The sequence below is a fragment of the Lipotes vexillifer genome, unplaced genomic scaffold, assembly GCF_000442215.2.
Source record: "Lipotes vexillifer unplaced genomic scaffold, Lipotes_vexillifer_v1.1 scaffold7, whole genome shotgun sequence".
Lineage (NCBI taxonomy): Eukaryota > Metazoa > Chordata > Mammalia > Artiodactyla > Lipotidae > Lipotes > Lipotes vexillifer.
Window position 1 is genome coordinate 5,943,628 of NW_006792683.1, and position 12,215 is coordinate 5,955,842.

Genomic DNA, 12,215 nt, shown 5'->3' on the forward strand with positions numbered 1-12,215 from the left:
CTCTCACTGTTGTGGCCTCTCCCATTGTGGAGCGCAGGCTCCGGACACGCAGGCTCAGCGGCCATGGCCCACGGGCCCAGGCGCTCCGCGGCATGTGGGATCTTCCCGGACTGGGGGGCGAACCCGCGTCCCCTGCATCGGCAGGCGGACTCTCAACCACTGTGCCACCAGGGAAGCCCTGCTGAGCTTATTAAAATAAAAACTTCATAGCACAGCCGCCCTCTGCGGGGCGCCTGGCGTGCACATGTGCAGCACACCTTCATCTGTTTTCTCTCTGGTTCCTTTCTCGTGGTTGGAGGGGAGAGGATCAAGCGAGTGGTGTCCTGAGGACCCTGTGTAAGTGATGACTCCTTTGTAAGAAGTAGGAAACCAGCTCCCCTCGACCCCTGGGTGATGGAGTTTCCCGGTTCAGTAACCGAAAGGATCAGAACTAGAGCAGATTTCAGGGTCTCTCTGACGCGGGGGGCTCAGCAGTGTCAGCAAGAACTCACCTCCTCTGAATCTTACATCTCTGCCTTCCTCACCGTTCCCTTTATCCCACACCTGGCATCCCTAGTAGGGGAGAAATGGCTGCAGCAGCAGAGTTTGGCTAAAATGCAGATTTTTGACTCCTGAGTCTTCTGATGGCTTCCTCCCCTCAGAATAGCGAAACTGCCCCCTCACACCTCCTCCGTGTCCCATCGGCCTGAAATGGGTTCGTGTCCAAACCTTATCCCATCCCTTTGGCTGGACTGTGCCACATTCTGAGCAGCTGGGGTCTGGGTTGAGGAAAGGGATCCACCCAATCAGGGCCCAGCCCTGCCCCAAGACCTCTGCCCCGGGACCCCTGCCCCACACCGCAGGGTGCAGCTCCTGGGTGGGAGGCAGCCATGATGTCCACGACGGCCTTAAGCAGGGGATCCGGTGGTTACAAAGGGAGTTTCCATCCCCTGGGAGTGAGGGCTGAGGAGATTTCCCCTGGGGCAGGATCCTGAGGTGTCAGTGTCTACCACCAGCTCCAGATTTCATCTCTGATTCTGTTGTAATCTCAGATGGTCTCCTTGATACCCCTTCCTAGATCACATGCATCGTTTTTTTCTTCTTAAAGAAAACTACTTTTTAACTATGGAAAATCTCAAACATACAGAAAAGTAGAGAGAAGAGGACAGCATATGCTTTCTCTTTAGAGTAGTGATTTGTCACTTTTTGCTGGAACATCCAATGAAAGCTATGGACCACATCTCTAGAAAAATACGCGTGCAGGTGCTTTTGCACACGATTTTGGAGAGGGTCCTGGCCCCGCAGGAGGAGCAGAGCCGTTGGGGCCACGTGGTGCCCCCCGGGGTGGACTCAGAGGCTTTCTGTTGGCAGCGAGGTCAAGCTGCCAAGCTGTGGATTATTTTTGCAGAGGATTGCGGCCAAAGGGGTGAAAGTCCAGTTATTTCTGGTGAGGTAACTTTTAATCTGGTCCCTGGCAGTAAATACTTAACCGTGCTGGGAGCGTTCAGAAGGGGCGTCCACCTTCCCAGCAGTGCTGGTCCCTCACGTCTCTGCTGTTATCTCAGCGAGCGAATCCCAAGACCCTGTGCTTGCCACCCCGTCCCGGGCATTGCGCCAGGTTCTATTTTTATATATATGTATATTTAAAATATTTTTTATTGGAGTATAGTTGATTTACAATGTTATGTTAGTTTCAGGTGTACAGCAAAGTGAATCAGTTATACATATACATATATCCATTCTTTTTTAGATTCTTTTCCCATATAGGCCATTATAGAGTATTGAGTAGAGTTCCCTGTGCTATACAGTAGGTCCTTATTAGTTATCTATTTTATATATAGTATTGTGTATGTGTCAGTCCCAGTCTTCCAATTTATCCCTCCCCACTTCCTTTCCCCCGGTAATCGTAAGTTTGTTTTCTACATCTGTGACTCTATTTCTGTTTTTGTAAATAAGTTCATTTGTATCATTTTTTTAGATTCTACATATATGCGATATCATATATTTGTCTGTCTGACTTACGTCACTCAATATGACAATCTCTAGGTCCATCTATGTTGCTGCAAATGGCATTATTTCATTCTTTTTCGTGGCTGCATAGTATTCCATTGTATATATGTGCCACATCTTCTTCATCCATTCATCTGTCAACGGACATTTAGGTTGCTTCCATGTCTTGGCTATTGTAAATAGTGCTACAATGAACATAGGGGTGCATGTATCTTTTTGAATTAGAGTTTTGTCTAGCTATATGCCCAGGAGTGGGATTGCTGGGTCATATGGTAGCTCTATTATTAGTTTTTTGAGGAACCTCCATACTGTTCTCCATAGTGTTGTGCTGGGTTCTTGGTGGGCGTGTGACAGCCCCTGTCCTTGTTCCCTGAGGTTTTACTGAATCCACTCTAATCCTGTTTTGCTTTGAAATCAGGCTTTTGATCACGAGCAAACACTGATCCCTTCTTTCTGACGCGTGAATTGAGAATTTTTAAGGCCTAGGTGGCGTCAGGTGTTTTGCTGGCTCTGGCTTTTGTCCTCAGTTCCAGGCAATGTCATCGTTAGTCCCATAAAGCCACTTTCTCCCTGGCTTCTCTGTCCCTTCTTTCCTCTGCCCCCCTCCCCATCCCACTGTTCAAATGAGTATCTGTGTGTTATTGGTTGAGACATGAATTTTTCATCGCGGTAAACGGTGTTGTTATAGATTTGACTCTCCTTCCTGTTTGCTCACCCATTCCTGAATTTTCGAGACCCACCCGTGTTGCTCCAGGAAGCTCTGGTCCGTTGTTTCCAGCTTCTGTGGAGATGCCAGCTGCCCCTCTTAATCACCAGCCCTCTCTCTGCGCCCAATCCAGTGATACCAAGGCACATTTTAAACAGATCCCGTTTGTCCCTTGGAACCGTCACCCCGCCAAGCCTCGTGTACCGAGAACCCACAGTGGGCGGGAGGGAAGAGCTGTTCAGTGCTGGTTCTCCTTGACCTTGAAAGTGACTCTGCTTCCCCACCCACCCTTCTCCATCCCTAAAATAGAGACAGCCTCTTTCCTCCCCGATTGGCAAGAATATTGACAGAATTAATGACCTGAGAGGAAGCCACAGGGACTTTAGATTCTGCAGACTTTGCAACTTATTTTTCATTACAAGTTTAATGTTCAAATTCATATGTGCATTATGACTGCAACACTATAACATTACTTATTCGTATCAGCAATATTGGAAGAAACCCCTGATGTGGTAGATTGGTTAGATTGTGGGGGAAATGCTTCTTTTATTTCATGGGTTGATTTTTACTATTATTTTTGTAATACATATCTGCCAAGTTAAATAATTAGGTAATTTATCCTGCTTCCTAACTGACGGATTCTTTTTCCTGAACTGCCGTCTGAGTTTTGACTCTGGGAAGTATGGGAGCTTTTCTTCACGTGTGTTATGTGCTTGCATGCTTGCTATTTTCTTAGCATCACACAGGCCACTTTAGGAACACATTTCTTATATTCTACCAGGGGATTAAAATGATTTTAAGTCAGAAACCAGAAAGCAGAAGTTTTCAAGTAGTTTTGAGCTGTGGGACTAGAAAATCTAATAGCCTTATACCCCCCCATTTCCTCTTGTTCTGACCCTCAAAATTTCTTATTACACAGTGACATACTGGTGATCTGATTTTTTTTTTAAGCCTCACCTTGATAATATTTTATGATTGTGATTTGAATGTGTTATTTGAGGGAATATCTTCACTGATCCTGGGCTCTTTGCTGGCTTCTTGAAAATACTTTTCGCCCATCCCCTTTCTCTTGTAACCTCCTTATCCACTTGGGAGCAGACCTCAAAGAAGTTGGTATTTTCTTAAAAAAAATTCTGAGGCTCCAGGGGATCCCACTGTATAGAATGGTGACAGTCGTGCCCTAAGAATGGTGTTTTACACAAATCATATTTTTATCAAAATCTCTTATTTTTAAAAAGCGTCTAAAAATGCTGTGTTTAGCTATGTATTACTTGTTTGCATCTTTCTGAATGTCTGCTGTCATCCCGAGAGCGAGGTGGATGGCAGAGCTGAATTCACAGTTACTATGCTTCCTCTCTATCTGAACTTCAGGGAATTTGGGGGGAACATTCCCTATTTTCCCTTTTGTAAAAGATTTCTTATATTTAATGTTCATTAATTCATACAACACACATTTTTAGAGCCACTGTCCTGTGTACGTGGTGTGTGCGTGCACGTAATGTGTGTGCCTGACTGTATCTGAGGTGTGTGCAACTGTGTACCTGCGTGCACATGTGTGTGCCTGTGTGTGTCTGTGGTATGTGTCAGTGTGTGTGTGTCCATGGTGTGTGTGTGTGTGTGTACACGTGGAGGATGGCAGGAGAGCTTGAGCAACTCACCTGAGCTTCCAGAGCCTCAGGACCTGGGGACAGACAGCATAGGGCGTTAGAGCAGCCTCTGAACTCACAGGGAAGGTTTCTGTCTTGTTTTTCTTCTTTTTGGTTGTTTCCAGTTATACTTCTTTTTTAGCTCTCTTTTCCTAAGGAAAAATAAAAGGAATCAGTGCTTTTGGATTTTGAAGAAGGTTTTGAAAAGGCTGCAGCGGAGTCTTGATTTTGTTCCTGGGGAGGGGTTGCTGCTTTTGTGTCCTGTGCTCCTTGGTGACGTTTGTTCCTGCTCCGGACATGCAGGGGCCAACGTGAACGCGGCAAAGCTCCACGAGACGGCGCTGCACCATGCAGCCAAGGTGAAGAACGTGGACCTCATCGAGATGCTCATCCAGTTTGGAGGCAACATCTATGCCCGGGACAACCGGGGGCGGAAGCCATCCGACTACACATGGAGCAGCAGTGCCCCCGCCAAGTGCCTGGAGCACTATGAGAGTGAGTGTGTGTCGTTTGTGTGACGCCTGCACTAAGGTCTGCAGGGAAACCTCGTGCAGGAGGGCTTTGTTCTGATCACGTGTCAGTTCATCTCTGAGTCAGTCGTTTCTTGAATCAGACTGGGTCGCTATGAGGCCGATGATATAGATGCAGCCCTCACTCTTCAGGAAACAAAGGACAAACCATCTGGCTAAGACAAGACCTCCTCTCTGGGACACATTTTTAAATGAGTTTACATAGAATTACAGTCACAAGAGGCTTTCAAACACTTATCAATTGAAAAAGAGCCCATTTATTCCACATTTTGCCAACCTTACCCAACCAAAATCCATCATGAGTTTAGAGGCAAATACCATCCACGTCTACCGGGGAAACATTTCCTAGAAGGTGTTTCTTTTCCTGCATTCAAATAATTTGGGGGAGGAAGTAAATGGGAAAATGAATGTCACTAGTAATTCTGTTTATTTTTCTTTCAGAGAGCTTTGTCTTTCATAATGTTTCATAAGTTGAGAATACTTTCTTTGGTTGATTTATACTTTGATCAAACACAGATGGTCCTAAAGGCAGCCTTCGAGGCCAGGCTCTGCTCTGTACACATTCCCGTGGCCCAGCTGCCAGGGACCTCCAGGCACTTTCCTTCTTTGGCCCTGGTGTCCATCCCTCGTGAGCTATAGCTCCAGGCTTCACCTTCAGGCCTGTGGCCCTGACTCTCTGCCACCAGGATGTGCATTTGTGGACTGTCTGCCCCTGTGGGTCAGTTCTCCGTGGGTCCCTGTGGCCTGCAGCGATCAGGAGCAGAGCAGAGCCAGCACTGCCCGCCCGAACCCTCCCCCAGCCCTCATTTGTCTGGAAGTTTGACAAACAAGCCTACTAGCTGTAGATTAGTGCTTTGCTGGCAAATCTGTGTGCTGAGTTATAACATTATGGGGGAAAAAAAAATCACAAAACCCCAAAAGCCAAAAGCTCACAAAGTGAAATCCCAGTGGCCATGACCTGAATTCCATTTCCTGATCTTCCATCCTTGGTCCCTATTTGTCCTTCCTGGTCACCTTCCAGAGAAGGTACTCAGGGTTCAGGCTCTTTTCAGGAAAAGGGAGGTGTTTTCAGTTCCATGCTGGTACTTGTTAAGTTGAAGGATGCTGTGCTTCTTCCTTAAGTTAAGCTAACCTCACGTGCGTCTTGTCCCCTTTTTCCAGAGACACCTCTGAGCCTGTCCCAGCTCTGCAGGGTGAGCCTGAGGAGGGTGGCTGGCATCAGGGGGCTGGAGAAAATTGCCAGGTTGAACATCCCTCCCCGGCTCATTGACTACCTTTCCTACAACTGAGCTGCAGACACGCGGTCAGGGTGGGCCGGTGACACCGGGCTGCTGGCCTTGCTGAGCCCAGCATTGGGCCACAGGGTCGCTCTGTCCTGGGTGCCTGAAGCCATGCTGTTGCTGTAGAAAAACTGGAGTCCCTCCGGGCCGTCCTGTTTCGTCTTCTCTGCAGACCCTTGGCAGGTGTTTCTGAGGCCCTGGGAAGGCCCTGGGCTGGCCCTCCTGGGACTTCAGTCTAACTCTGGCATCCTCCCGGCCGTGCAGTTGTCTCTCTTCACAGACCTCCCTCGGAGGGATCGTCAGGAAAGACTTTCCCAGGAGCACAAGGGAGCCCGGCGAGGCTGGGGGTCCAGGGCCCTGATGCTGATTCCACATGCCCGGGAAGTGCCATCTCTGATTCCTTCATCACCAGGTGGCCCTGGGTGTTCAAGAGGAGGACCTGTGCTGAAGAGGGGTGGGGCCCTGGGAGGGGGGGTCCTGACTGCGGCCTGGACGCCACTGTGGGGACAGCCTGCCACTTGGGTGCTGTTTTCTGAAGCCACAGTTGGCACTTTCCGAGACCCACCTGCGCCCATGTGTACCCATCGCTCAGGGGGCTTTATACGGGTCTTAGTGGGGAAGCCTCAGGCTTTTTATTCCCCACAATAAGCTCACTGTTTCTTAGGAAGTTTTTCTTTGAGGTCTCAATTCTTTTAAAAAGTGTATAAAGCAAAAACTTTTAGACACATACGCTGTAACACTTAGGTTTCGTTAACAAGTCTCTAAAGCAACAGGTAAAAGGAAGGCATCTCAGCACATCTTCCCAGGGGTAGTGATCCAATGTGAAGCACTGTTAGGAAGCTCTTCAGAGATTGTTTTTCATCTCTTTCTACAGCTGCCAAATGAATCCTTTTCCCACCCTAAGTTTTGCTCATTCCTTGAAGCTCTGCAGTTGCAATTGCAATTGGCAGAAGAGGTCGCTGGCACCTGGTGGGTATTGTCAACCGTGGATTCATGCATTTTGTGGATTCTTAAGGAACATCTGTTATGCTTCAGGCACTGCCTCAGTGTTCTGAACTGGCTAAGAATGTGACTGACTCACCATCAAGGCAGGGAAAGAAACTGTTTCACAATCTGTTTCTTTAGTAATAGAAACAAGTAATTCTACATGATAAACCATGAGGTAACATGACGTAGTATGTTTGGACTGCATCTGTCTGCTTAAGATTCTATATCATAGTTTAAAAAACGAACCCAAAACCCGGGAGTTAAGCTAGAGGACTTCTGTATAAGTAGTTGAGGTCTCTTTGGTTTCAGGGGAAATGGAGAAGGTACCGCTTGTGAACCCTCTTGAGGGTCAAGCCTGAAGCCATCGTCCCCAGAAATGTGACCTCACCAGATTTCCCCAGGAGTGTGGGGAGTAGAGTGAGCGGGGATGGGCCAGGGTCACGCCAGCTGTGCTCACAACCAGAGGCACCTCTTGGCAGGTCTATTTGGGTGGGGCCCAGATCTGGTGGAAAGTTCCATGCTGGCAGCCGTGGGTATTTTCCAGCTCCTCAGTTCTGGCTGTTGTTACGGTGGTGCTTCATCATATGTGGAGATAAGAGCCCCTCCCATTCGGCTGCAGGTGTACATGCATGTTCTGGGTAAATCAGCGTATCTGCATGTACTAATAAAATTAAAAAGAGCGTTGGGTTCTGCCCTTTCATCTTTGTAACAGGAACTTGCCTCTAGCCATGACAGTTGCTAATACTTCCATATGCGGAGTGCTCAGGGCAGAATCCGGTCCCCATACTCACAGCTCAATAAAGGTTGTTGGAGAGAGTCCATCTTTGTGTTCACACGGCCCTTTTCTTACTTGGGTGTGTGTGTGTGTGAGCTTCATCCTATGGGAGTCAGAGGGGCCACTGTCATCTCCTCTGGGTTTTGGATGGTCAAGTGACGTCTGTCTCACATTCCCATCTTCCCGCCTCTCCGTCCCTGGTGCTGGTCTCAATGCCACCCACATGCGGAGAGACCCTGCCCAAGGGATCAGATGACTAAGATTCTAGGGCCTCCAGTACCTACCCCTCCCCACCTTTACTGAGATGTAATTGACATAAGATTCTTCAGTCTAGACGCATCCGTAGGGTGAGGCTGAAGACATCTCTCCAGCCCTCTGAGCCTGGGTCTTCCCAGCTGCAGGAGAGGGATCAAAGGTCAGACTTTGATCATTGAAAGGATGTTGATGATCAACCACTGAATCTTAACAATGAGAAAATGAGGCCCCGCTAGGCTCAGATGTTTTTGTGAGGCCAAAATTAGGTGATTAGAAGATGCCTTGAAAACTGAGACGTGCTCCTCAAATGTAAAAGTTGTAGGTATGACGGTACTGTGGCTTTGCTGATGTGTGTAGATCTTACAGCCATGTAAATGATTCTCTTCTGACTTTGGGATAGGGCCACCTATTTCAGGAGTAATCGATTCAGAAGTCCTCGCAGTTTACATTTTAAAGCTCAATGTGCACATAGGGAACTATATTTAATATCCTGTGATAAACCATAATGGAAAAGAATATGAAAAAGAATATATATGTGTGTATAAATGAGTCACCTTGCTGTACAGCAGAAATTAACACAACACTGTAAATCAACTATAATTCAACAAAATTAAAAAAAAATTCAACATGCAGCTAACAGATTTGGAGAAGACATTTGCAACACTGATATAAATGGTGATCGAAATATATAAGGATGTTTCATAAATCATTCAGAAAAAGATTAACAACCCAGTAAAAAAAAACAGGCAAAGATGATGAACAAGAAATTTACAAAAGAGGAAACCTCAAATGTCACGTGACAGGAAAGGATGGTCACTAATGATGAGAGAAATGCAAATTAGTGAATACACAGTTCAACAAAATGATACTGTTATATACCAATATCTTGACGAAAATGAAAAGGTCTGACAGTTACTTAATGTTGATAGATCGTATGGGTAAATGGGAACTCACAGACTGCCAATGGGGATATAAATTGGTACTTGTGTTTTGGAGAGCTATTAAATGGTGCTGTTAAAAGTGCTTATACCACATGTGCACAGCATTTCTATTTGTTGGGGAATTTTTTTTCCCTTCCAGTTTTGTTGAGATATAGTTGACACACGGCACTGTATAAATTTAAGGTGTACATCGTGAAATGATGACCACCTTAAGATTTAGCGAATATCCATCATCTCATACAGTTACATTAAAGAAATAGAACCCTCAGAATGGGAGAAAATATTTGCAAATGAAGCAACCGACAAAGGATTAATCTCCAAAATTTATAAGCAGCTCAATAACAAAAAAACAAACAACCCAGTCCAAAAATGAGCAGAAGACCTAAAAAGACATTTCTCCAAAGAAGATATACAGACTGCCAACAAACACATGAAAGAATGCTCAACATCATTAATTAGAGAAATGCAAATCAAAACCACAATGAGATATCATCTCACACCAGTCAGAATGGCCATCATCAAAAAATCTAGAAACAATAAATGCTGGAGAGGGTCCAGAGAAAAGGGAACACTCCTGCACTGCTGGTGGGAATGTGAATTGGTACAGCCACTATGGGGAACAGTATGGAGGTCCCTTAAAAAACTACAAATAGAACTATCATATGACCCAGCAATCCCACTACTGGGCATATACCCTGAGAAAACCATAATTCAAAAAGAGTCATGTACCAAAATGTTCATTGCAGCTCTATTTACAATAGCCAGGAGATGGAAACAACCTAAGTGTCCATCATCGGGTGAATGGATAAAGAAGATGTGGCATGTATATACAATGGAATATTACTCAGCCATAAAAAGAAATGAAATTGAGCTATTTGTAATGAGGTGGATGGACCTAGAGTCTGTCATACAGAGTGAAGTAAGTCAGAAAGAGAAAGACAAATACTGTATGCTAACACATATATATGGAATTTAAGGGAAAAAATGTCATGAGGAACCTAGGGGTAAGACAGTAATCAAGACACAGACCTACTAGAGAATGGACTTGAGGATATGGGGAGGGGGAAGGGTAAGCTGTGACAAAGCGAGAGAGTGGCATGGACATATATACACTACCAAATGTAAAATATCTAGTGGGAAGCAGCCACATAGCACAGGGAGATCAGCTCAGTGCTCTGTGACCACCTAGAGGGGTGGGATAGGGAGGGTGGGAGGGAGGGAGACGCAAGAGGGAAGAGATATGGGAACATATGTATATGTATAACTGATTCACTTTGTTATAAAGCAGAAACTAACACACCATTGTAAAGCAATTAATACTCCAATAAAGATGTAAAAAAAAAAAAAAAGAAAGAGAAAATGTTTTTCCTTGTGATGAAAAGTCAGGATTTACTCTCAACGACTTTCATACAATGTACAGCAGTTAATTATCTCTATCACATTGTACGTTACATCCCTAGTACTTATTTAACTTGTGACTGGAAGTTTGTACCTTTTGAACCGCCTTCATCCAGTTCCCCCTGGTATTTCTACTTTAGCGAATGTACCTTAAAGAAACGCTCAGATGTATCAAAAGGAGGTGAGTGGGGATGTTTAGTGCCGCGATGTTTGTCATAGTGAAAGACCCCGTGAGTAGGGGAGAAGTTGTAGAAGATATTCATGTATTCACATAATGCTTCCACTCCGTGACAGTTAAGATGAATTAGAGTTACATGTCTTACCACTAATGGATCTAAAAATGATAATGGCAAGCGAAAAAATGTTGCCAACCTTATTTACATGTAGTATGAATCCATTTGTATAAACTGAAATACAGAACAGCCTATCTAAGCATACCCATGTGTAGTGAACACACATCATGGAACCCACACGCCAGTGTCACGCAGTGATTACCTCTGTGTGAGGAAGGGACATGTGACTTGGGGATGGGAACAAAGGGAACTTCAACTCTGTGAGGTTTCATTTGTTTTTTTTTAAAAAAAGACATGAAGCAAATATGACAGAATGCTGCAATTTGTTCATGTTGGGTGGTGAATATGTATGTGGCATTAATATACATGTAATAACACATGGGTTAACATACATGTAATAACACACAGGTGTTATTCTCCATGTGTTTCAGCATTTTTATTCATAACAAAAATTTAATGCAGAGGAGGGACAAAGGGTAGAATTATCTTTAAAAAAAGAGATCTGTGTGACTGTTATTAAGTGGATTCTGTTTAAGAATCCCTCTCAGCTTCCTATTGGCGATGAGGCCATGTTTTGGGTTCTAAGATCTTGTATTCATTCCACAATATGTGCTGACACTTTTTTTTTTAATTAATTATTTTTGGCAGTGTTGGGTCTTCATTGCTGTGTGAGGGCTTTCTCTAGTTGCAGCGAGCAGGGGCTGCTCTTCGTTGTGGTGTGCGGGCTTCTCATTGCAGTGGCTTCTCTTGTTGGGGAGCACGGGCTTTAGGTGTGCGGGCTTCAGTAGCTGTGGCTCGCGGGCTCTGGAGCACAGGCTCAGTAGTTGTGGCGCACGGGCTTAGTTGCTCTGGGGCACGTGGGATCTTCCTGGACCAGGGCTCGAACCCGTGTCCCCTGCATTGGCAGGCAGATTCTTAACCACTGCGCCACCAGGGAAGCCCCTGACACTTCTTTTTGACCCGCCTCGTTCATGGACGAGGAAACAGGCTGCAGCCACTTCCTTAGGTAAACTAGGCTTTAAAGGCCCTGAGCGTGCTGTGCGCTGTGTGGCTCCCAGGGCTGGCCTGCATCTCATCGGAAGGAAAACGTCGGGTAAGATCCCTTCCATTGCTTGGCCTCTTTTGCTTTGGTGTGACTTACTCCCTGGATGACTGTGAACCTTCCAAAGTCCCCAGCTTCCAAATCCCAGGCGTTGGAGAGATCAAAGTGTGTTCCTACAACCGGAGGAACCATTTCACAGCAGGAAGACTGGCCTCAGGTTCCTGGGCACTGCCCAACCTCTGCAGGTGGAAGCGAGCGGAGGGGCAGGAAAGAGGGGGGCTCCTGGCTGCCTGTGTCCCCATCTCCCTCAAAGGAGGTGGAGTCTCCTCCCTCCCTCCTGCCCTCACTGATGCCTGCACAGAGATGCTACATG

The 12,215-nt window shown here is 45.9% G+C and overlaps 1 protein-coding gene across 1 annotated transcript in view; it reads left to right on the top strand.

Moving 5' to 3' along the window:
• The window catches only part of ASB13 (ankyrin repeat and SOCS box containing 13), a 27,147-nt gene extending 20,987 nt beyond the window's left edge, over positions 1 to 6,160 (top strand). Inside the window, exons 5-6 of the mRNA XM_007465824.1 lie at positions 4,645 to 4,836; positions 6,033 to 6,160. Coding sequence (XP_007465886.1) covers positions 4,645 to 4,836; positions 6,033 to 6,160 — 320 coding nt within the window. The remainder of the gene's footprint in view (positions 1 to 4,644; positions 4,837 to 6,032) is intronic.
• Positions 6,161 to 12,215: the final 6,055 nt, after the last annotated feature.